Source organism: Cnephaeus nilssonii, assembly GCF_951640355.1.
Source record: "Cnephaeus nilssonii genome assembly, chromosome: 2".
Lineage (NCBI taxonomy): Eukaryota > Metazoa > Chordata > Mammalia > Chiroptera > Vespertilionidae > Cnephaeus > Cnephaeus nilssonii.
This window is the reverse complement of record NC_137073.1, coordinates 12,046,463-12,072,449: the sequence shown is the minus strand read 5'-3', so window position 1 is coordinate 12,072,449 and position 25,987 is coordinate 12,046,463. Positions and strand designations below refer to the sequence as shown.

The 25,987-nt window shown below is 52.9% G+C and overlaps 1 protein-coding gene across 11 annotated transcripts in view; it reads left to right on the top strand.

Annotated features, from left to right (window-relative positions):
* KATNIP (katanin interacting protein) overlaps positions 1-25,987 on the top strand; it is a 202,281-nt gene that overhangs the window by 149,588 nt on the left and 26,706 nt on the right. For all 11 annotated transcript variants that reach the window (XR_013814939.1, XM_079796318.1, XM_079796326.1 and 8 more), the window contains 2 exons: positions 7,867-8,004; positions 20,433-21,306. Coding sequence is in view for 10 of the 11 variants with exons in the window: in XM_079796318.1 (XP_079652444.1) it covers positions 7,867-8,004; positions 20,433-21,306 (1,012 nt within the window). In the remaining variant the exon portion in view is untranslated. The remainder of the gene's footprint in view (positions 1-7,866; positions 8,005-20,432; positions 21,307-25,987) is intronic.

The window sequence follows — 25,987 nt, the reverse complement described above, 5'->3', positions numbered from 1 at the left end:
ATGACCCACAGTATGCCAGCCAGACACCCCTCATCTAATCCTCCCATGGACCCTGGATCACTCTCCACATCTGATGAAGGAGGAAAGCAAGTCTCAGGGAAGATGGGTGACTTGCTCAGGCCGCACCGCTGTGAGTGGTGGGGCCGCTGAGAGCTGGACAGAGGTAATTGGGAGTGAGGGCTGAGTTCAGAAGAGAAGCTACTTGAAGAGGGAGTTGCCAGAAGATGACTTCACTGGTGAATCCTACTAACTAAAGAATTAACACTAGTTCTTTACATTCTCTTCTAAAACATAGAAGAGGAAGGAACACTTCCCAACTCATGAGACCAGGATTACCCTGATACCAAAACCAAAGATTTCCCAAAAAACTACAGGCCAACATCTCTTATGAATATAGATGTAAAATCTTCAACAAAACACTAGCAAGTTGAATCTGGCAGTTTAAAAAAATATTTACACATCAAGACCTCATGGAGTTTATCCCAGGAGCGCAAGGTTTGTTTAACATATGAAAATCAATCAATAGACCATATTAATAGAATAAAGGGGAAAATAACCACATTACATCTTAATAGACACAGAAAAAGCATTTGACAAAACTGAACACCCTTTCATGATAAAAACAATCAGCAAACCAAGAACAGAAGGAAACAACCTTAGCCTGGTAGAGGGCATCTATGAACACCCACAGTGAACATCACACTTAATGTGACACTTAATGTGAAAGACTGAAAGCGTCACCCCAGATCAGGAACAAGACAAGGATGCTTTTTCATCACCTCTATTCACCATTGTACTGGAGAACCCACCTAGGGAAGTTAAGTAAGAAAATAAAAAAGTTGGAAAGGAAGAAGCAAAACCATATTTGAAGGTGATATGGTCTTATATATAGAAAATCGTAAAGAATCCACAAAAATCACTGGTAAAGCTAAAATTAAGTTCAGCAAGTTTACAGGATAAAAGATCAATATACAAAAATCAGTTGTATTTCTATACACGAGTAATGAACAATCTGAAAAGGAAATTAAGAAAACAATTGTATTTTTATAGTATAAAAAAGCATAAGATATTTAAGAATAAATTCCACCAAAGAAATAAATGCAAGACTTCTACACTGAAAAGTACAAAATAGTAACGACAGAAATTAAAGACCTAAATAAGTGAAAAGACACCAGTGTTCATGGATTGGAAGAACTAAATGGTGTTAAAATGGCAATGGTTTCCAAATTTTCTACAGATTCAATGCAGTCGTATCAAAATTCCAGTTGTCTTTTTTGTGGAAATTGACAAGCTGATCCTAAAATACATATGGAAATTTGAGGGACCCAAATTTGAGGGAACCAAAACAACATTGGAAAAGAAGAAAAAATCTGGAGGATTCGCACTTTCCAATTTCTTTTTTTCTTTTTTTAAAATATATTTTATTGATTTTTTACAGAGAGGAAGGGAGAGGAATAGAGAGTTAGAAACATCAATCAGCTGCCTCTTGCACACCTCCTACTGGGAATGTGCCCACAACCAAGGTACATGCCCTTGACCGGAATCAAACCTGGGACCCTTCAGTCCGCAGGTCGATGCTCTATCCACTGAGCCAAACCGGTCAGGGCCACACTTTCCAATTTCAAAACTAACTACCATGTTACAGTGATCAAAATTGTGTGATACTGGCATAAGGATGGGTATACGTCAATGGAATCAAATTGAGAGTCCAGAAATAAACGCATACATCTGTAGTCAATTGATTTTCAATAGGATGCCAAGACCATTCAATCAGTTAGGAATAATTTTCTCAACAAATGCTATTGAGACAACTGGATTTCCACATGCAAAAGAATGAGGTTGGACTCCTACCTCACACCATGTATAAAAACTAACTCAGTGAACCAAAGACCTTAAATATTAAGAGCTAAAACTATAGAACTCTTAGAAGAAAACACAGGTGTAAATCTTCATAGCCTTGAATTTGTCAACGGAGTCTTAGATATGACACCCAAAGAACAAGCAACAAAAGAAAAAATAGATAAATCAGACTTCATCAAAATTACATTTTTGTTTCAAAGGATACTAGCAAGAAAGTGAAAAGACAACCTATAAAATGGGAGAAAGTATTTTCAAATCAAATATCTGATAAGAGTCTAGTATCCAGAATATGTAAAGAACTCTTAAACTCAGCAATGAAAAGACAACCCAATTAGAATATGGCCAAAGTACATTTCTCCAAAGAAGATATACAAATGGCCAATAAGCACATAAAAAGATGCTCGACATCACTAGTCATTAGGGAAATGCAAATCCAAACCACAAAGATACATCACTTCACACTCACTAGGGTGGCTATAATTTAAAAAAAGGAAAGAAAAAGGGAAACAAGTATTGGTGAGTATGTGCAACAATTGGAACCCTCATATCTTGCTGGTGAGAATCTCAAAGTAAGGTATAGCCTTGGCAGGTTTAGCTCAGAGATTAGAGTGTTGGTCCTTGGACTGAAGGGTCTTGGGTTCAATTCCCGGTAAAGGGCATGTACCTTGATTGTGGGTTTGATCCCTGGACCCCGTTGGGGCTCTTGCAGGAGGCAGCCGAAGGATGTGTCTCTCTCACATCAATTTTTTTCTCTGTCCTCCTCTCCTCCCTCCCTTCCATTCTCTCTGAAAATCAATGGGGGAAAAATATCCTCCAATGAGGATTAAAAAAAAAAAAAAGTAAGGTGTAAGTCACTGGGAAAAATAGTTTGACATTTTCTCAAAAAGTTAATGTAGAGTTACCATGTGACCTAGTAATTCCACACCTAGATATATATACCCAAGAGATTTGAAAACATGTTCACACAAAAACTTGTACACATATATTCACAGCAGCATTGTTCACAATAGACCAAGTGTCCACCCACTGATGAGTGGGTAAAGAGCACATGGTGTCTGCACACAATGGAATATTATTCAGCCATAAAGAGGCATGAAGTTCTGCCACATACTGCAGCCTTGAAAACATTATGCTGAGTGAAAGAAGCCAGACACAGAGGCACATAGTGTATGACTCCGCTTCTAGGAATGTCCAGGACAGGGAAATCCACAGAGACAGAGAGTGGCTGCCATGGGCTCAGGGGAGGCGGAATGGGGAGCAGCTGCTAAAAGGTACAGGGTAGGGTGTCTTTGGGGTGATAAAGTTCAGTGGAAAAAATAGTGGTGATAGTTACACAGCCTTATGAATGTGCTAAAAAAAACTACTGAATTGTACCTTTTAAGTGATGACCTTCTTTTTCTTTTTTTTTAAAGTGGTGATTTTATATATGTCAATTATATCTCAATTTTTTTTAAAGAACAGAAACATCCCAGACGCCCTTGGCCAGCTTCCCCGCTGATAAGATTCTCTGTAATCACAGACCCTGGTCAGACCAGGAGGTTGACACTGGCATAATGTGCAGACCGCCATGCACTCGTGTGCGTGTGTGTGTGTGTGTGTGTGTGTGTGTGTGTGTGTCTTTGCAGTTTGATCATATGTAGATTTGCATAGCCGCCACCACACTGAGATAGAGAACGGCTCCATCACCACAGAGGAATTCCCGTGCAACCCTTAGTCACATCTCCCCACACCTGTCCCTAACACCGGTGACCACCGATCTGTTCCCTATACGTTTTGTCATTTCAAGAATGCTAAAATAAATGGAAGCTTACTGCATGTAACCTTTTGAGACTGACTTTTTCACTCAGCATAATGCCCTTGACATCCATCCACATCGTTGTGTGTTTCAGTAGTTCGTTCCTTTTTGATTGCAGTGCTTTATTAATTGGGCTGACTTCCGAGGGCCGTCGGCATCTCCCTGCGGGTGGGTGCATCTGCGTTGGGTTAAGCTGGAAGAGAAAGCACCTTTGTCTTGGAGTTGGAAAGTGACCTCCTCAGGGAGGCCCTCCCTGACCATGCATTCTAAAACAGCCCTTCCATTGGCCATTAATAATTCTCTCTTATTTTCATCATCAAAATGTGATGTGACCTAGTAATCATGCTTTGTTTTTTCTTGTGTTTTCACTTGTTTACCTCCCCTACCAGCACAGAGCTGGGACCTGTGTCCCCCTCAGCGCCTGCTGAGCTCAGTGCTGGCGCCTCCCCTGCCCTTCCCACTTCGGGGCACACCATCCGCTGCTCAACTACCTGCACCGATGCTTCTCTGAAGGAGGATTTTTTCTGGCCTCAGGGCCCACGTTGCCTCGCCTGCAATAGGTGCCAGCTGGTGGGGAAGAGCAGGCTTGAGAGAGCACCCCGCTCCCTTGTCCTGTGGGGGAGTCCCTCTGAGCTCCACACAGCTCCAGACTCCAGGTGGGCCGAGCTCCAGGGCCCACAGGAGTGGCTTGGTAACAACTATGGGCTGCCTCTCCCCTCTCTCTTCCCCGTGCTCCATTCAGTCTCCTTCCCTGTCTGAATAAACGCCTTCTGCTGGAATCCTTGCCTCGGGGTCTGCTCCTGGGGAATCCAGACTAAGACAAACGAATTAACGAAGAAGAGCCTGGGTGTGAGTCCGCACTCTACCACGTGGCACCGTATGTGCCAGAGACTCGCCTCTCAGGCATGAGAGAGCAGTGGCAGCACGAAGCGAAGGTGCCCTGCTGCTCCTGATGCCAGCCTCACCACCTGTGATGGGCGGGCGCAGACGCTCTGCCTGCCGGCGGGCACCTGGGGTTTGCCCAGCACGCCGTGGGTCGGTCGCCAGCAGCTTCCTGCCAGCCCTCCTCTCCGGCTCTGTGAAAGGAAACATCAGAAGCTGGGTTGCTAACGAGGCTTGGAGTTCCCTCTGGATTCGCGTTCTCTGACTGTGAGCACTAGATTCCCGCTTAGCCCTCCTGCTATTCCTCCTGCTGACAGAAAGTGAGGGAAATCAACGGCAACCCCGGGGTCAGCCTCAGTCTCTGCCTTTTTCAAGCAGCCGCAGTGACCCAGTTTAGGCCCAGCTCAGCGAAGGGATGAGACTACCCCCTGGATTTTAGACGTGTATCTTGAGCCCTCGCAGCCGCCAGGGCACTGGAAGTCCTTGCAAAGCTTGAGAAACTTGCCAGAACAAGTCAGAACCCCTTGAACTCATCTCTCCCCCTCAACAAAAGCAGCCTCCGCCCTCCTGAAAGGCACTGTTGTCACTGGAACAAGCCGCCTTTGTTCGTCCCTGCAGCTGGAGCGGGGCCTCCATCTCCTGGGGCCGGCAAAACCCAGTCAGCCAATCTCCTTCCCGGCTCTGTCACTTCGCAGGCTCGGTCCTGGTGACAGGAGTCTGGGGCGATGCTCCTATTAATAAAAGGGACAACTTCAGCCAGTGTCAGGGATGTGGTGGTGGCTTACAGGCGCATGGGACTGGCAACTGTTCAGCCCCTAAGCAGAGACCCTAAATTCAAATGCCTGCAGGTCCTGGCAGAGGCACAATGAGGGAAGTGAAGTGGGTGTGAAACGGTAGGGAGTGGTGGGGACTGAGGCCGCAGAGAGCACCCTCCGGTGGGTGTCAGGGACCCCGTGCTGCCACTCCCGGCTTTCAGGTCTGCAGAGAAGCAGGAATGCAGCCTGAGGAGCGGAATCCTCCCCATCGTCAAGTGTTGGCAGCGAATGTGCCTTTTTTTTTTTTTTTAGAACACTCACGAGCCAAATAAAAGAGCTGTGTAGGCCAAATTCAGTTTACAGTCTTTTTAAAGTTTCAATGAGAGGACTGATATTAGGAGGTAAATGTCACTTATCCATTTATTGATTCGTTCAACAAAGTTTTTTTGGCATTTACGATGTGCCAAGGAATTATGCTGAATGTTAAGGGTTCTGGAATGAATTTGATGTGACCACTTCCCTTAAAGAGCTCCCAGCTGAGTGGGGTGTAGGGCCATGGACCTGAAGGCAGGTCATTGGGGGGCACCTAGGGGAAGGCTAGCCTCGGGCATTTCAGGGAGCTGCAGGCACCCCTGGAGGGAGAGCAATGCCTTGAGGGCAGGGGGCAGGGGGGCAAAAGCACATTTGAGCTGAAATTCCCAGGGTGAGGAGGACAGGAAGAGGCTGAGCCTGTGTGGAGATGTCTAGGAGAAGCTGAGAGCTTGGTCTGAACAGAGGACACGGGGCATTGGAAGAGACAGGAGAGGCCACTAGAGCTGAGAGAAGTCCCCTGATTTGGCTTTTCCACCTGCACCAAAAGCACTCACGACAGAATTTTGTTGGTGTGAAGGAGAATGACAGCGAGGCTCTCCTGCTCTCCGCCCCTTGGCCTTGAATGTGGCCTAGGCCTGCTGGCCATTGGCTGGCGGAAGCGGCACTCTGGGGTCCTGAGAGGGGCAGAAGGACTCCCACGCTCAGTGCCACGGCCCCATCCCAACAAATGCCTGAGCCAGTTGATTTCTATTTAAAAATGTTTTTAATTTGACAAGGTTTTACAAAAGAAAACAAAACTCTGCCAGGTTTATCAGATAAGGCAAGTGGTGGCTCTTGTCCTGCCCTTCCCTCTAGAGCCCCCACCCTCAGTGCTTCCTCAAGGCCAAGCACAGCAAAGCCCTGAGTGGCAGCTTTAAGCCAGGGTGAGGGTCAGTCCAGGTGGGGAGAGATAGGAGACCTACCCCCAACCCCAGATTCTGTAGAGAAGGGGCCTGGCACTCTGGGGTCTAATCCCCAAGCTGGGCCCCCAGCAGAGAGCACCAGAACTGAGAAGGGTACCCTCATAACATCTGGCTATGAAAAGTAGTGGGGTTGCTGTCTGCCAGAGAGAGATGGCTGGAAATTCAGGCACCCTCTTAAAGGACCAATGCACAAAATTTCCTGTGGAGCCACTCACCTTGTACTCTGGCAGAGGGAGGGCAGAGTGGACTGGAGCTGTGTGAGCAGCAGCCAGGATCAGGGGCTCTGGGGTAAGAGCTCAAAAGGCAGACACCCCAGTTTTTTGTGCTGAGTCATTCCCTCATGCTGTATCATCTTTCTCATGCAGACATTTGCTATACAGACAGCTTTGCCTGGGGGGAGGACAGTTGACCCACCCTACTAGAAAACACCTTGTGCCACAGTGCAGAGTTTCCAAGGACTATTAAGAGAATAACAATTAGCCTCCAGGCAGAAGCAATTGCCCCACCCTGTTGAAAAAACTCTCACCGCACCTGAAGATGATTGCCTGGGGCCATTCAAGTCAGAATCCTACCAGTCTGTAGGCAGAAGCAGTCTCTGGGGGCTTTGAGTCTTTGCCTGATCTAATTAGTCAGAAACAGTGTTTGACACTGTCCTGCACTAGAGATTGAGAGGCATAGCAGATCTACTTAATACACAGTCACAAACCCAAACAGACAGCCAAAATGAGGAGACCAAGAAACAACCCCCAAGTGAGAGAACAAGAGAATTCTCCAGAAGGAGAGCTAAACAAAATAGAGATAAGAAATTTATCTGATATACAGTTCAGAAAAATGATGGTAAATATGCTCAACAGCATGAGAAAAGACATACTAACTATGAAAATAGAAATAAAGAATGACATAGCACAAATAAATAACATATTGAAAGGAATACACAGCAGGTTAGGGGAAGCTGAGGATTGAATCAATGAATTAGAAGACAGAGTTGAAAAAAATCACTCAATCAGAGAACCAAAGAGGAAAAACAGAAAACAGGAGGACAGCTTCAGGGAGCTGTGGGACAATATGTAATGTAATAATATTTGAATAGTAGGTGTGCCAGAGAGGCAGAAAGGGAGACAGGGATAGAGAATGTCGTTGAAGAAAGAATGGCAGAAAACTTCCCTAACCTGGTAAAGGAGAAGGGGCCTGGCTGCCTGCCCTCAGCCCTCTCTGGGGTTTTATTAGGGTGGAGTCGCTGCTGGTGCGCCTGGGGAAGCAGACATGTACTGACTGCTCCCCTCTCTTGCTGGTGTTTCAGAGCAAGAAAGACTCCTCCTTGTGGACCTGCCCCTTCCACCCACCGCTGCAGCTCTTCTTCGTTATCCGCAGCACGAGAAGGCTGCGTGCCTTTGGTCTGGCCAGGATCAAGGTTTGGAACTACTGGACGGCTGATGGCGTAAGTACCAGGCTCTGATGCTTCCCTGTGCATTAGGCTTATAGGAGCACCTAGTGCTACCTAATAGCCTGATTCCTGAAACTGCAAAATGGGTGCCGGGAGGCCCTGCTGGGGTGGCAAGTGCCTGTGGGGGTGTCACAGCCACTGGGGCAGAGTCTGCGCTCAGAGGTCTAGAAGGGGTACTTAGGTCACCCTTTGGGGGAACTGGAAAAATACCAACTGAGGCTCAATTTTAACTGATAATGAAATACACACGGAGAGGCTATGTAACATGCCACAAGTCACACAGCCAGAAAGCGTCACAGTAAGAATTTGAACCCCTGAGATTGGACTCCAGGCCCATTTGCTTAGCCAGCTCTTCTCACACTGTAATCCATGATGACTGCCATGGGACTTGCTAGAACGCAGGGTCTTCCCCACAGGCCGAGGGCAGTGCCCCCGCTGCGGCGTGTCCAACCACCTCCCAGGTGCCAGCGCTCCTCGTGCGTGCACCCTGCTCTGTGCTTGGCTGCTCCTCTGGTTTCAGAACCCCTCCTCTCCTCTGCCCTCCCAGCACCCCTACACCCAGGCCCTCACCTTTCTTCACTGGACTGTGTTTCATGCATCCATTTGCATCCATCCCTTCATTTGACATTTACTACTGACACATAACTAGGGGCCATCAAGCTTTATGATCAATTGTGAGGACTCTGATGTCAGACACAGTCATGCCCTGGAGATACTCTGCATCTGACAGCTGGCAGACACATAAATGAGGAATAGTGTAGTGTGACAAAGACCTTGGTAACGGTGAGCCCAAAGTGCTGAGGGTTTCAGACAGAAGCTACTGGGACTCAATGGGAGCTCAGTGACTGAGGAAGGATGGGAACCCTCAGCCTGTTTTCTTCCCCTTCTTATGATAGACATGGGGATGAAAATTGTCCTACTTCCCTTTCCACTATAAGGCAATTTATAGGACAAGTGAGATGCTAAATGGGACCCCACTCTGAACTCAGCCTCAGTATTGTTAGAAGGATGCTAGGGCATGGTGGGGAGTGTGGTAGACTGGCAAGCACAGGCCACTTTAAAAAAAAATAAAATATATATATATCCTATCTAATAAAAGAGTAATATGCAAATTGACCATCACACACAAGATGGCCGCCCCCATGTGGTCAAAGATGGCTGCCCCCATGTGGACACAAGATGGCCACCACAAGATGGCCTGCAGGGAAGGGCAGTTGTGAGAAGTTAGGGGTGACCAGGCCAGCAGAGGAGGGCAGTTGGGGGAGACCCAGTCAGCAGGGGAGGGCAGTTGGGGGGACCAGGACTGCAGGGAAGGGCAGTTGTGGGGGACCAGGCCTGCAGGGGAGGGCAGTTGGGGGAACCAGGCCTGTAGGGTAGGGCAGTTGGGAGCCAGCAGTCCTGGATTGTGAGAGGGATGTCCAACCGCCCGTTTAGGTCTGATCCCAAACGGGCGGTTGGACATCCCTCAAGGGGTCCCAGATTGGAGAGGGTGCAGGCTGGCCTGAAGGACACGCGCCCCCCCCCCCCTCCACCACCCCGCCGCCGCACGAATTTTGTGCACTGGGCCTCTAGTATGTATATGTATATATATATATATTGATTTCAGAGAGAAAGGGAGAGGGAGAGAGAGATAGAAACATCAATGATGAGAGAGAACCATTGATCGGTTGCCTCCCGTACACCCCACACTGGGGATTGAGCCCACAACCTGGGCATGTGCCCTGACCGGAAATCGAACTGTGACCTCCTGGTTCATAGGTCGATGCTCAACTACTGAGCCATGCCAGCCAGACATACAGGCCACTTTTGACCTTCAACTAATGGTTGCCATGTAGGAGGGCCAGCCAGCGCTGCTGGCTTCTCTGAGCATTTCCAGGAAGCTGGGAATCGGATTTTGCTATGAGCCTTTCTGGTTTGTGAATGTCAATAGCTAATTTAAATTCTGTTGAAACCATAATATAATTCAAACCGAACTCATCTTTGGGCTGGAGCTGGCCTGCCCCACACTGTCACCCCTGGGGCACATTGGGCGGGGGGCGGGGTCGGCGGCGGGGGCTGCCTCAGGCTGGGAGAGGACAGGGAAGGTACCTGAAGGAGCACATACCTGAGCTCTTCACTAACCTCCATGCTAGATACACCCAGGCCTCTCCCATCCTGCTCAGCTCCAAATGCCTGCCTCCGGCTCGTATTCCTGAAAAACCCAGATGGTCACTGTCTCCAGGCAGCCAGCCTGACCCTTGCACTACTCTGGACCTCACGAATATGCCTCCTCACCCTGTTCTAGGATCGATGCCTGCCTCCCCCACAGTACTGGGGGCCTCCTGGGAGCAGGGCCTGCGTCGTCTCCCCACTGCCCTGTCAAAGTAGACATGCATAGTTGTCAGATGAATGAATGCGTTCATCCCCAGGAATGATAAGCAGTTGTCTTGCCCTTTTGACATCCCGATGAGAGACTGAGAGCGTTGCTTAGAGGCCTGTGCCTCTGCCTCCTTCCTGTCCGCCCTCCCTACTGCTTCCTGCTGAGACTCCCGCCCAGCGGCCAGCCACCTCGAAAACAAATACGTGCAAGGCTCTGGGGATCTGGAGGCTAACGGCTCTGTTCACCCATGACGCTGCTCAGAGAAGTAACAGCTTTCTCTGATTCCTGTCTTGGAGTTTTTAAAAACAAATACCTAAAGTTAAAAATTAAGAAAAGTCCAAACCACTGGAATAACTGAGGAAGTTGCAGAGAGAGTGTCATCCTCCCCTGCCCCGCAGGCTGGCCTACCCCCCACCCCCCCAAACCTGTGTGCTTAGGGGCTCTCCCCAGACCCTGAATGCAGCCCCAGCACGGCATGGCCCCAGCGCGCACCTAGCGTCTAGGGCTGTGTCCTCTCATGCCCAAGTCCGCGGGGTGCTTCCTGGCCGGTGGTCCCCAGCATCTTCTGGAATGGGCGATGAAACTGCTGGCTGCCTAGGCCTGCGCCCTGTCGCTCAGCCCTGACGTTAATATGTATCTCAGGCCGAGCAAAACGGATTTTCTGTGCTGGATGACAGAGCAGGTAAACTTGGTCCCTTTGGGCCGAGGCCTGCCTCTTTAACCTGCACTCTGCCCTCCCTGTGTGCTGAGCATAAAGGAGAGGAGGAGGCATCGGAGTAGCATTCGGGTGCTTTGCAGAGCTGAGGGCTGGAGGGATGAGAGGCGCAGGCATTCCCACACACACAGTGGAGTGTGGCAGGGGCGCCGCTACCTCAGGCACACCCACCCACCTGCTGCCAGAACGAACGGGGGCAGAACGCACACAGGAACGCAGCTGAGGTTGGCTTGATTTCATATTCTCCGGAGCATGCTGCTGCTGTGTGTTTCAGGAGAGACAGAATGAGAGTTCATGGAAATACAGCTCAGCCTGGGAGTCACGGCTTGTTAATACAGTGTTTTGTGTATGGAATCCAAGGGAGAAAAGTGAGAACCGAGAGCTAATCCAGTCACAGCTTATTTAGAATAGAAGAAAAGAAGGTGCCAGAGAATACACTGCCTTATGCCCTCAGGCTAACTTTTATGGGCACCTTTCCCCTCGGCAGGTGCTTCGGTGAGAGAGCTGGCCCAGAGGACGGGCCTGAGGGGAGAGGAGGGCGGGAGGCTCGGATCCCTGCAGGAAGGCAGCATGCCGCTGACGGCGCTGGCCACAGCTGCCTCTCCCAGGGCTGCGTGTGCAGACGGGCGCAAGGGATAAGGGGCGAGGCACGCAGAGAACATCTGATGCCTGAGCACCCCAGTGAACCCCAGCAATTCTGCAAGGTCCGTGTTGTCAGGCCCCGCCATGTAGACGGAGATCTGGGGCTTGCTCAGTGAGATCCCACCAGGCAGAGACAGGGTCTCTTTCGCCCACTCTGCTTGGAAATGGCTGCCCGTCATAAGAAAGATCTGGAACCTTCCTTCTGGTTCATCAAGGAGAAGCTGCATGAGTGATGCGTGATGTCCGCCTTGGCTCAGGAGGAGGACGTGATGATAGGTTTGTCACAGATTTTTATATTCCCCAGGTTAAGTGACTGCCCAGCTAGTGAGTGGCAAGCGACAGCGCTTGGAAGGGAGCTGAGGTCTGTTGGGTTTTCACTGGTTTTCTCAGCACTGCGTCCCCGCAGAGTGACATCTGTCTCCCTTTGTAGTATGTAATAACCGTCCAAAGGGGGCTCCCGCAGCTCCCACCACCCATCCACTTTTCTTTGTGACAACCTGCTCGTGACCTGCTACCAGCCTTCAGTAAAACGGGCACGTCACCATCTTCACCACGGCATCACCCTCGGATGCCCCTCCGCCTGGCCACAACGGCGAGTGAGGCAGGACGGACACTCGTGTATTTTATGCACAGAAATGTGCTCCGTAAGCAGCTTACGATGCATGCATGATTGAATGAATGCATGTTAATTCCCCTGGTGGTATGTTTCTGTGACATGGCGTGGTGGTCTGGCTTGCGCTGCCCAGTAGACTTTTCTGCAGTGATGTGAGGAAGCGCCATATCCGCCCCGTCCAGAACAGGAGCCACTAGCCAGGGCGGCTACTGAGGACTTGAAATGTGGCTACTGGGAAACTGCATTTCATTTTATTGTTTATTTTAATTGAGATACAGTTAACACATAACATTATATTGGTTTTAGGTGTACAGTGTAGTGATTTGATATATGTATATATTGTAAAATGATTACTATAAACGTAAAATTGCTCAAGAAGTGTGAGCTACCATCCCTATCTTGTACCCAATCCACTGCCTGGATGTGTGTACCTGCCAAGCCTGGCTGCTCAGGGCTAGCATGGCCAGGACCCCTGCACCCCAAGGCCAGGTCCCATAGTGTGGACTTGCTTTCTTTTGCATCCCACACAGGCGGGGACCCTGAGAGGCCCTGTGGTATTTGTTAGATTGAATGAAATTGCAGGAATTGCATGCTGAGGTCTTAGACCAGATCTAGAAGAGTCTTGACCTAAGGCAGCAAGAGTAATTCAAGGCCCCACCCCAGAGTGGATGGGGTTCTTCCTGTGCCTGCTGCCAGCCTTCACCAGGAACTGGGGAGATTGCTGCCCCAGGCCTTGGGGGAGCAGGGTTCCTGGTCACGCTAGCCCTGAGCAGCCAGGGTTGGCAGGTACATGCACCCCGGCAGTGGATTGGGTACAAGACAGTGATGGTAGCTCCCATTTCTTGAGCACACTTATGTGCCAAGCAGTGCTCAAAGGCCTTCACATATCTCAGCTCATTCATCCCACACGGCGTCCTCTGAGATGGGCACTGAGATCAGCTCCATTCTAGAGATGAGGGGTTCACTGCTGCTCACGTCACCCCCGGCAGTCGGGCACCGCCACACAGCCCTGCCTTTCCATGGAGAGAGATGTGGTCGCTGGAGAGCCATGCCCTGCCTGGGGCAGCACCACTAGGCACTTGGGTACTGGCTCGTGATGCCAGGTGGCCAGAATTCTCAAGAGAGGCCAGAAAGGCACATTGTTCTGTGAAAGCACTCAATTTTTGGATATTATCGACTAGTTCTGACATTTTTAACTGCTCTGTGGGCCAAACCAGTGTAGACTCAACCATTGGGCCTTCAGTTGGTGACCCAGGCTGTTAGGCCCCATCCTCAGGCACTGCCGTGAGTCTGTGATGTGGGGCTGGGGATCCCAGTGGTTGGCCCAGAGGCCCAGGAAGTAGGCTAAAGGTAGCTTGTCAGGTGTCCCAGTGTCTCACCATCTTCTTCAGGTTTCTGTGTCACAAAGAATGGTTTTCCTCCCAGGGAACATGTAAAAGGTCATTGAGGTCTTTCCCCATAAACAACATTCCAGTTCAGATGCTCTGGGATGGAACAAGTTTAGTCCCAGAGCGAGGTCTCAATGAGCATAGGAATAGGCCTGCCCCTCATCCTTGCGGGTCTCCATCCAAGTGGAGACAGGCTTGGACGGGTACACACTAGCCGGGTGACAGGTGCAGAGACCCAGGTTGCAAGCCCAACTCAGAGCCCAGAGGGGGACCCTTGACTCAGCATGAGGAAGGAGGGGGAGACCGGGAGGAGCCGGGTCTCGAGGCCTGAGGGTGGCTCTCTGGGCAGCAGCTCACTCCCCAGAGTCCCCCAGGCCCTGATAAATCCATGGGCAGGGGCAGGGTAAGGCCCTCCCAGTCTGCCCCCCACGCCAGGCCTCCTGTTCCGGAGCCAGCACTTCTGGGCACAGAGCAGTGTAGGCCAGCAGCTCATGTCCACCCTGTGAGCGGCCAGTGGGGTCCAGCCAGTGTCAGAGCCGGAGTGCGGGGCGCCTGGATGGCCCTGAGGCTGTGCGTGACCCCTACCTCCCCCGAGGTGGAGCCGCACATGGCGGGCTTGCTTTAATGGACGTTCCCTGGCGGGCAGTCAGGCCCGGCCAGTGCTTTGCTGCAGGTGGTTTTCTTTGGGATCTGTCAGCTGTGTGTCAGGCAGGTGTTCGTCCTCGGACCAGGGAAGGACCTGGGAGTGCGAAGTCCACACCTCGCTTGGGTTGTTGTGGCAACGGAACTGCGCCCGTCGGTCTTTGCTGAGCAGCTCGTGTGCTCCCTGACACTGGGCCAGGGAGGAAAGTGGCCTGACCGTCAGTAAATGTCTTAGATCAAAATAATATTCAGTTGTTGTATTAAACTGCCTTCCTGTCCCACATGGTTGTTCTGGTCAACTGTAAGGAAGGATATGGCAGGATGGGCCAGAGAGATGCTCCCGTTTCCCCGCGCCATGAGGTCCTTGAGAAAATCGGCTGCAAAAGGACCTGAGGCAGCGCCAACGCAGGCATGACAATAGCTCTCATTAGGCAAGAAGGAACTCTCAGTGCCAAGGAAACAACAAGGACACACACATGCGTGCGCGCGCACACATGCATACACGCACACGCATGCATGTCAGGACTGAGTCCTGGTTACTGGAAAGCAGGAAGCAGGCTGGTTCTTTAGGAGCAAGAGAATTCCCCCTCCCTCCATTTCCAAAGACATCCCCAATACAGAGCCTTACTGTGGGGTCACGGTGCGGACCTGCCACATCCTCCGCCCTGGTCCTCCACGGTACCTGCACGCACCTGTCCATGGCTTGTAGCCCCGCCCAAGAGGTGCGATGACAGTTCCGTCAGCCCATACTTGAAGATGGAGGAAAGGCCTGGAAAGACACAGCATGTACACTCCCACCCTGTGCCCACAGCGATGGCCTCGTGGCCTGAGGAGGGAGCCAGGGTGTGGGTCGGAGAGCTGGTCCCCAGGGAATGATTAAAAAAGGTTAGTGGGGCTGAGTTCCCCTGGATCAGGGGATTCTGCCAGTGGCCAGCCTGAGGCCTCTCCAGGCCCAGCATGACCTCAGGGAGGCAGCAGCGAGGCCTCGGGCATGCCATCCAGAGTGGCCTCAGGGAGGGCTGCGTGACCTCAAGGAGGGCGAGCCTCAGAGTCTCCATCTGTAAGACGGGCCCTATGCCCCGTGTGCAGTGGTTCTGAGGACTGTGGGACAGGACAGCCTTTTCGTTTTTCCACTTGGCGTCACCAGGGAAGTGACCACTACTTGTTCCCCTCCTAGGATCCCACTCAGGCCAAACCCACCCTCTGCTGTGGCTCGCTTGGCCTGCAGGACATTGGGACCTGCGGAGATGAGCAGCATCAGGCCGACACGAGCCTCCCAGCTTCCCACAACACACCACTTCCTCTGGTTCCTCCCTAGCTCACCTCCCTCCTACCTGCCTGGCCCTGTGGGCATAGGAGGTTGTACCCCTGCCCTGGCCTGCTTCCCTCCCAGTTCCTTCTGAGCCACGCTTCCTGGCGGGAGCCAAGCAGCAGGCGCTGGAGGTCAGATGGTGCTCCAGATGGTTCATGAACGGACACAAGCCCATTTTGGAAGCCAGACTCTGTTAGGAAAACCAGGCTGCCCACCTCATGCCTGTGCTGGATGGAAGGCCTCCCTCCACCCAGCTCCTCTTAGACGAGTGTTTCTGTCTCGCCAGATGTTTCCATGCGGTAATTTTGCGGAACTAGTCATTGAGAGCTGCCCGTGCTGTCCTTCTCAGATAGCTCTTCCCTGATTAATTCCCATCACGCGCCTGCTCTGTGCCTCTGCTAGGCAGAGAGCACATCCACATCGAGGCAGAAGCGGTGCTTTGAGAATCGCGACTTTGGACAGTCGGCAAATAGCAGCTGCCATCCTGCAGCAGGGGGTCGAAGCCAGGCCTGTGCAGCACAGGGTGGATGGGTCTCACTCCACATCGCCCCGAAGCCTCCGCGGCGGTGCCCGGTATGAGAGCTTGCCCACCTCCCCTCAGGGCGGTGGGTGCAATGTAGATGGGCACCTGTTGGCTCTCAGCTCCCATCTCCCAAGAGCATATGGAGAATGGCCGGGAGTGACGCCAGCGGTGACCACGTCTCTGCAGGCTGTTTTCAGGACATTGTTAGAGAGCATGCTGCCTCTCTGTGTTTGTTCACTTAAGATTCCACAGTCCTTGTTGAGAACCTACTGTGTGCCAGGTGCCTGCTGGGCCTTCGACAAGATGGGACAAGGGCCCCTGGTGCCTTGGAGGTTACCTTTGAGTAAGGAGTGGAGGAGACAATAAAGTACGTAAAAAGGCGATAAGACCATTTCAGAGACCAGAACGAAATCGAGCAGGAGGCTGAGATAGAGAGGGCCGGAGGGGAAGGAAGGTCTCTGAGAGGACAGGGAGCCAGCTTTGCAGGGCTCTGGGAAGAGCATTCCGGGCAAGTGCTCCGTCCGGGGTGGGATGAGTTGGCTGGATCTGGGAACAACAACCAGGTCAGTGTGTTGGGAGTGGAGGGAGAGTGACAGGGGTCGGGTCAGAGGGGTCAGCAGGGGGCAGATCGGAAGTCTTTATTGGCCACTGAAGGGGGTGGAGCTTATGTGTAGTATGAAATCATTAGGGGTTTTAAGCAGGGGCACCGTGACCTGATAAGTTGTTTTAAAAAGAAAGACTGCTGTGTAGAGAAGGAAGCGTGTGCCTGGGGTGGGTTCGCAGTGATGGAGTGGAGTGGAAGCAGGGGGGCCCACCGGCAGGTTACGGTAGAACCTCTTGGAGAGATGGTGGCCTGGTGAGGAGGCAGCACACTCGGGGAGCAGAGGGCAGGTTTGGAGGGGTGTGCAGGTTAGAGCCATGGGATCCTGGACCCGGGCTGTGTGAGTGAGCGAGCAGGAGGGTCAGGAAGGACTCCTGGGCTGTGGGCAACTGACTGAATGGGGCCGCCATTTTTAACCTTTTGCACTCAGATGTAGAGTGTGACTCGACACAGTTAGCATCGGTAGCAGGAATCGAGAAAAAAGCAAGCGAGTGCAAAGGGTTAAGATGGGAGGAGACCAGGCTTGGGAAAGTGAAGTAAGGATTCTGTGTGGGGCGTGTTAAGGTTGAGACACCTGTTAGATATCCTAGAAGAGAGGTCATGTGGTCACTAGGGGCTTGGTGGAGAGGTCAGGGTTGGAGATTAAAATGATAATGAGTCATCAACACAAAGATGGTATTGAAGGCCTTGGGCCTGGACGAGACCCCCTAGTGAGAGAGCGGGAATCTGAGGCCCAGGACCCACCAGCCACTCGAGGCCCAGCTAAGGGGAGCCCAGGCAGGACAGCTGAGGGGGGGAAGCAGGGGATCCCGGGCAGGGAGGCTGAGCAGGGGGGGGGGGGGAAGCAGGGGAGCCCAGGCAGGAAGGCTGAGCAGGGGGGGTGGGGGGTGGGGGAAGCAGGGGAGCCCAGGCAGGGAGGCTGAGCAGGGGGGGGCGGGGGAGGGGAAGCTGGGGAGCCCAGGCAGGGAGGCTGAGCAGGGGGGGTGGGGAGTAGGGGAGCCCAGGCAGGGAGGCTGAGCAGGGGGGGTGGGGAGTAGGGGAGCCCAGGCAGGGCAGCTGAGGCAGGAGGAACCCCAGCCAGGTGCGGCCTGCAAGCTGGGGAAGAACACTCGGGAGGAGGAGCGGTGATGGCACAGGTGCCGCTGACAGCTGTCGGCTTGAGCCTGAGAGCTCCCAGTGGATCTGGCCCTGCTGGCCCTAAAACTGACCGTCCAAACCAGGACACTGTGAGTGAGAAGAGGGTTCTGGGAATGACTGGGCCAGGACAGCGGAGTAAATCTGAACCGTCCCAGACACACAGGAAGTTTCCACCCAGGTACTGGTGCCCTTGGCAAGGTGGGTTCATGCAGAGAGGGAGGCAAAGGCCCGACTGCAGTGGGGCCAGGGCCACAGGGGTGGTGGGGGGAGGGGAGCAGCCGGGACGGTGACTTGAAGGGTCTGCTGTAAAGGCAAAAAAAAAAAAAAAAAAAAAAAATGGTGGGGCACCCCAACAATGAAGTACCTCAGCAAGAAAAAGGAATAAAGCTATTAATTCACACCTCATGGATGGATCTTCAAGTCATTGTGCTGAAGGAAAGAAGCTAGGCCAAGAAGAGTCCATAGTGTGTGATTCTTTTTACTTAAAAAGGGAAGGCAAACTGATCTATCATGACAGAAAGCCAACGGTGGTTGGCTGGGGAGGGGTTGGGGGTTACCCAGGGTACAAGGAAACTTTGGGGGTAATGTGCTCATTATTTTGATTGGAAAGTTGATTTGATGTTAAAACTTATCAAGTTGTACACTTTAAAAATGTACTGTTTTCTGTATGAGGTATGTGTTATATTCCTCAGTCAAGCAGTTTTTCAGAAGTGCTTTGATGTGAAGGGGAATGGACAGATGGCAGGGCAGTAGCAGGCGGAGGTGTGGTTTCACTCTCAGCATGAACAGAGAAGTGTTGGGGAGAAGAAGGAGACAGGAAGCCTAGCCAGGGACCCCTCTGTCATATGCTGAGAGGGTTAGAGTTCATCCCACTGGCCTGAGGGTCTCCACATTCCTGTGCAAAGGAATCATCAGAAGAACCTGTTACACGTGCAGTGCCCACACCACATCTCCTGGGCTCTCCTCCAGCGCAGCTCAGGTGGGGCAGCCCAGGTGGGACAGCCCAGGTGGGGCAGCCCAGGTGGGGTAGCCCAGGTGGTGCAGGCCAGGTGGGGCAGCCCAGGTGGGACAGCCCAGGTGGGACAGCCCAGGTGGGGTAGCCCAGGTGGTGCAGGCCAGGTGGGACAGCCCAGGTGGGACAGCCCAGGTGGGACAGCCCAGGTGGGGTAGCCCAGGTGGTGCAGGCCAGGTGGGACAGCCCAGGTGGGACAGCCCAGGTGGGACAGGCCAGGTGGCATAACCCAGGTGGGACAGCCCAGGTGGGGCAGCCCAGGTGGGACAGGCCAGGTGGCATAACCCAGGTGGGACAGCCCAGGTGGGGCAGCCCAGGTGGGGTAGCCCAGGTGGTGCAGGCCAGGTGGGGTAGCCCAGGTGGGACAGCCCAGGTGGGGTAGCCCAGGTGGTGCAGGCCAGGTGGGACAGCCCAGGTGGGACAGCCCAGGTGGGGTAGCCCAGGTGGTGCAGGCCAGGTGGGACAGCCCAGGTGGGACAGCCCAGGTGGGGTAGCCCAGGTGGTGCAGGCCAGGTGGGGTAGCCCAGGTGGGACAGCCCAGGTGGGACAGGCCAGGTGGCATAACCCAGGTGGGACAGCCCAGGTGGGGCAGCCCAGGTGGGACAGGCCAGGTGGGGCAGCCCAGGTGGGACAGGCCAGGTGGCATAACCCAGGTGGGACAGCCCAGGTGGGGCAGCCCAGGTGGGGCAGCCCAGGTGGGACAGCCAGGCAGGCTGACAGGCATAGCCTTGGTGCTCCCAGGCTCTCTGCCTTTCTGCTGGGGGGAGGTGGGGAGGGACTTCGAAGCCACAGTGCCCAAGGCAACCTTCAACAGCAGGGAAGGGAGTCAGTAAATAACCGCCCAGCCTCCGCCTTGGCTGGACACTGAGTGCTTTCTGTGGGTTCCTCGGAGGTCCCCAGTGGAATAGAGCCCCAATCGCCCATGGCAGTGACCAGCTCAAATGCCTTTTGGGGTTTTCTCGGGCCCTGACTCTTGGGATCACCTTAGCAAGTAAGCAGCCTGCACTCTAGTCCTTGCCTCGGCTCTGCTCTGCTCTCAGGACCCCGCTGAGCCAGGTCTGCGTTGGCTTTCCTGGTGAGGCCCAGGACACACTGGCGTGAAGCCACTTCAGCAGTGAAGACCGAGGGTTTCACCAGGGGGTGACGGCCAGATCTGCTCTCAGAGGAAACTACCTCCCTGGCGACGGGAGGTGGAGGTTGGAGCAGCAGAACAGGAAGCAGGGAGACCAATTAGCGGTGGTTACAGATGTCCCAGCAGGAGGTACGATGACAGAGCCCATCAGGCACCTCTTTGTGAAGGTCCTTTGATTTATAGTGTAAGCCTCACACAGGAAGGAGACTGAGCCTGTTTAACATCCCAGTGCTGTGCTTTCACAAGCCCGTGTTTCTAGCATTCAATTTCTCTTCATCTTCTGCTTCAAAATTTGATACATCAGTCTGACACCACGCATCTCTGTTTTGTTAAATTTTGTTTCCAGGATCTTGACGTTGGTGCGAAGAATGTGAAGCTTTATGTCAACAAAAGCCTCATCTTTGATGGCCAGTTAGACAAAGGAGGTGGGGAGGCCCCAGCCGACCAGAGCATCCCAGTCAGCCTGAAAAATGAGCAGATTGAGGGGGTGGAGAACAGCATTAATGCCCCCTCGGAAGAAGGCAGAGGTGCCCAGAGGATGGTGGGCACCGCTAGGGACAAGGAGCTCAGCGCCACTTGCTCGCAGCCAGACGGAGAGGCAGGGGATGTGGCGGTTTCTTCACCAGGAACTTTATTTGGTGAAAGGATGAATTCTCCTGGTTGCATAAAAGACAGTTTGTCCAAGTTAGAGGACGACTTCAGCTCGTCAGCAGCCACAGTCTCTATGGGGGGCGAGCGTGCCCCTGCCCCCGGACCCCCAGTGGAGTGCCCTCCGCTGGACCAGGAGCTCTCACTGACTCTGCAGCTGGAAAACCTCCCAGGCAGAAAGGTCTCTGAGCCGCCAGGGAAAACCCCCGCCTGGCTACGACCCTCTCCCGAAGGGAAAGGCAGGAGGCAGGGAGGCAGGAAGCCCAAACCGCTCTGGCTGCGTCCTGAGAAGCCACCCGAAGGGACGGACGGGCTTGTGCCGGAGGACGAGGACATCTTCAGGGAGGGTCCTGCAGAGGCCGGGGATGAAGGCCCCAGGCGTGAGCCAGGACGGGCCAGCAGCCGGAATGCCATCTCAGAGGACAGAGCCCCGAGGGTGACCCCCAACGTCTGCAGGGATGACTTTGACATCTTTGAGAAGCCCTCCAACAGGGAGCGCCCCGCTAGTGGGAGGAGGGGCCGGAAGGACGCCCTCGGCAGCAGTCACGGTGATGGGCAACCAGCCAGCAGAGGTAAGCTTGGGGAGCAGTCTGTCTGGGGCTCATCATCCCTGCAGGAGGCTGCTGACTGGCACCAGCCACTCAACTCTCCGAGCCTCAGTTTCCTCATCTGCAAAGCAAGGGGTTCTTCTTAACTTGGGGTCACAAATTTACTGTCTCAGGAGCCACATGGGAGGCAGCAATGAGTGAAATGGGCAAGACATACTTTGCATGTTAAACTCATAGATATATTTGTCATTGCCACCAAGATACGCCCCTTTGCTCATTTTTCTTTCAATACATGACTTTTCCAACCTAGACCTGGTTATTCTACCTCTGATAGACATTGGCCTCTAATTACTTCACTTTATCCTTAACTGTACTGTTAGAAAAATAACGCAAGTATGATGATAAATAGCAATTGACTCTTGCCTGGATTTTGGAAGGACATTAGGGAGTGGTGAGGACTGTGGCTAACTGGAGCGCACGCCCACCTAAAGGGGGCAGCTGCTGCTTCACTTGGGCTCTTTTTGGCTTTCAGGACTGCAAGGCCAATGTGCCAGATCTCTTTTCCTTTTATTAGAGAAATCAGAAATGTAGACTATTTTAATTTTCACCATTGGTGACTTATCTACTGCTCTGTGAACTTTGCAGTAGATCATCTCTAAGTCTGTGAAAGGAGGGTACCAGAGGCTGGACTTCTGAATATTTCCACTCAGATTTGGCTGTTGGGAGTGTAGCATAGCAACAAGTGTCAAAACATTTGAATTCAAACTCTGCTACATATAGATTTGGGACTTATAGAGCAGGCACTTGCACACACTGAGCCTCAGCATCTTTTCTATAAAATGGGGATGAGCACCCCTTCTCAGTGCTGTGAGGAGTGAGTAAGATGATGGCTTCGCAATAGTAACAGCCTAGCCTGTGGCAAGTGCTCCACGAGTGGCGGCCATTTTTTTCAACATTAGCTTGTCGGTCCTTTATTGTCCACAAACCACTCGGACCTACCAAGGCCGGGCTCACCCCTAGTCCTCTGAATTTAACCCCACTCCACATTGCATAGGAGCACACCAACCCACATCGTGGGCAAGCCTGGAGCCCCTCTGAGTCTCAGTTTCCTCGTCTGTAAAGTGCTGCCAGTAAGTCCCATCTCATGGGTGCTGGGGATCAGATGAGATCACCCATGTGCAGTGCCTGGCACAGTGCCTGGCACACAAGCGCACCAGGAGATGCTAGCTGCTGCTCTTTATCGCCACCCTCATCAAGTCGTTGGCACTGCCCGCACTCTGTGGCTCTACCTCATGGTGTATCTGTAGGTGAAACCCAGGTACAGTTGACCCTTGAACCACTTGGGGGTTCAGGGTGCTGACGCCTCGTGCAGTCAAAAATCCACATATAAATTTTGACTCACTCAAAACTTAACTACTGTGAGACTACTGTTGACTGGAAGCCTTATCAATAACAAGCAGGCGATGAACTCATATTCTTATGTTATATGTATTATGTAGGTATTCTTACAATAAAGTAAGCCAGAGAAAAGAAAATGTTAAGAAAATTATAAAGATGAGAAAGTACATTTACAGTACTGTACGTATTTACTGAAAAAAATCACATAAAAATGGACCCGTGCAGTTCACACTGATGTTCGAGGATCAACTGTATATATTCTTTTAGTGAGTCACATCAGCATCTACTCCATCATTGTCTAGTACACAGAGTCCGAAGGTCTGCACTTAGAAATGTGACGAGTTTGGGCCTCCTTCAGACCCTGACATGTCGCTTCGGACACGGAGCAAGTCCGTCAGACTTGCGTGTCTTCCTGTGGGGCTCCCCAGCCAGGACTTACCCTGTGTGGGTATCGGGGACAGCGGAGTGAGAGAGGAGAGGAGAGCCAAGGAGCTCCTTGAGGGCAGACACTGTCTTACCTGTGATGGGATCTCAGGCCCGGGTGTGGGATGGCTGCGTGGCTACGGGGCAGGCTGCCGGGCGCCAGGCTCTGATCCAGGCGCCACTCGGACCAGCTCATTCATCCTCCTGCCAGCCCCTTTTACAGCTAAAGGAGATACGAGCTTTAAGCAACTTTCTTCAGGTCACAGCCAGTCAGGGCAGAGCAGACTTTGAGCCTGTGTCCTGCTCCAGCGTCCGTGCTTGAAGCACTACCCCACGTGCCCTGTTTGCACAGCCATCATCAGCCCCCGCCCGGGGCAGCCAGGCAGTTCTGAGCTTCCCTGGTAAACAGACCCACAGAGCCTCTGGGAGTTAGGGGTGATGGCTTTATTCTGACATGTCCACCCTTTAATTTCTTTCCAGGCATTTCACTGGTTGGCTCAGTGACACAGTAAGATCTGAGCCCTTAAGATTTAATGCTTGTTAAACTAGTCATGCTAAAAGGGAAAGGCGCTTCGAAATTTTAAATTGCCCATTCCATAGAGCTAAAGCCCATGCCATGCCCTCGGGAAAGGTGCAGGCCCAGCTCCATAGGTGCTGCTAGGATGCATGACCGCCAGACTCCTCCCTGGGCCTGGAATTGGCTCCATAAGACAGTCTGGAGATTTTCTGTGCAACAGAGCATCTCACTGTAATGACATCTGCATTTCGGAAGTGTCCTTATCAGGGGCCAGTTGGCTACAGGTGAATGAAATCCTGTCAGCCCAGTTTGAGCAGTAAAGGAGGTGATATTTGGGGAATGCTTGAGGTGCTTCTGGACCCCCAGAGGCAGGAAGTGTAGCTTGCATGGGTTTGGGAGGAGGAACCAGGACACTGGCCAGCACCAAGGAAGCTTCTCCCTGTCTGTCCAGGCCCTACCTCTGCTTCCCGCTGGCCCCTGTCCCTCACCCTCCCGCAGGGGGTCGGCTTTCTCTGCCTTTGTGCACACAGCAGGAAATGGCCTGGCAGCCCTAGGGTGACTCAATGTTCTGGCTCTGTCGCCAGCAGCCAGCTCCATAGTCTCAGGGGAGAAGTTGATTGGCCGACTCAGGTCAGGTGTCCACTCCTTGTTCCATCAGCTACAACTGGAGGGCAGTTCACCGAGAATAAACATGGCTCTGTTATATCTCACTATGTACTTTCTCATTTCCTGTTTTAGTAGCAATTAGCATACACCTCATGGTGGTGCCATTGATTTTTATAAACTCAAGTGCAGAACTGTAGTTCATGTTAGTCTCAACCAAGGGATAGTTTTGCATCTTCAGTCCTGTCTTCTCATATCGATGGCCCCTCCCAGACTGTGTTGACTACAGACTCATGAAGCAGCAGCTTTCTGTTGCCCTTCAGACTTGCAGGTGGGGGTTGGCCAAGGACCACACACTGACCCCAGCACCTCCCTGACCCCAGGGACTCGCGAGTAGGGTGCTCTCCAGCAGAGAGGGAAACCGGCCCTCAGCGGTGGTCCCATGTGCGAGGCCTAGCAGAGCACCTACACCTCTGCTTTTAAAACCCAGAGTACATCTTGGGGAGCAGAGGTCAGAAAGCAGATGTGAGGTGAAAGCAGAGCCCTGCCTTTCTTTACACCCAGGCAGACACACAGGGGAGTCCCTGACACGGGACACGGGTGCTGTCTCCTCAGGGCCCTTGCAGACTGACCCAGGCCATTCATTTCAGTCCGTGGAGAACAAATCACAGTAAGCAGAGCACTGAAATCCATATGGGAAGTCCCTCCTGCAGATGTTAAGCCTCACGCCTGGAGGAAAGGATGGAGGAAACTCCTGGGCCTTTTTTAATGGCAGATGGGAAGGCGGGGTGAGGACAGGTGCCGGAGAACTGACAGGTGGAGAGGGAGTCCCTCAGCCTCCAGGTCTGAACACGGGTGTAATGGTGATGCCAGCTGTCCATCCCTTTGCTGGCACACATTACTGAGCACTTCCTCGTGCCAGGTTCTGTGCCAGGCACTGGGACACAGCAGGCAGCAGGGCAGAGCAGGCCTCTCCACAAGGACGGTGACGAGAGGAGCCAGCTACCTGGGGATCTGAGAAGAGAGCGTTCCTGGCAGAGGGCACAGCAAGGACAAAGGCTCTGGGACGAGATGCGACCTGGCGTGTCCACAGAGAGGAAGGGCCACGTGGCTGGAGCAGGAGGGCGTGGGAGAAGGGTGGGAGTGCGGGTGGGGAAGTTAATGGGGCCAACTCGGGGCTCTGGCGCGTAGTGAGGAGTTGGATTTTCTTTGATTTTCCTTGTTCCCAGCGTGGCAGAGATAATGGCACTCAGAGGGGATGTGACAAATGCCATTTAGGCACATGGAGTCTGAAGTGACAGTGTGGACATGTCTGGACCCCCTGAGGGGCATTGGGCAGTAGTGCCTGGGGTGGCAGTGCCTGCGTGGAAGCCAGGACCAGGCGTAGGGCGTGGGGAAGAGGGAGGAGCTGCGGGCGGGACGTGGAGAACCTGGCAGCGCAGTGTCCCCTGAGCCCGAGGGGAGCGTGGCCTCGGACAGCAGCCTGGAGCGAGCCCTGAGAGAAGACTGCGTGCGTGGAGTCCCTGTGAACCTGGAGGGCGCCGCTGCAGTGAGGGCTGTGGGATTCATGGATGGAGGGATGGAAAGCCACCAGGCACCGACCTCTGACACAGCTGGATCCCAGGGCCCAGTGATGCCCCAGGAGCCTCTCATCGCCCTGCTCCTGCCCTGCTTCCTTCTCAGGCCGCCCCCCCACAGGCAGCAAGGTGGCCACAGGCAGCGCCGCTCCATCCACGCTCAGCAGCTCCAGTTCACGGAGCCCCT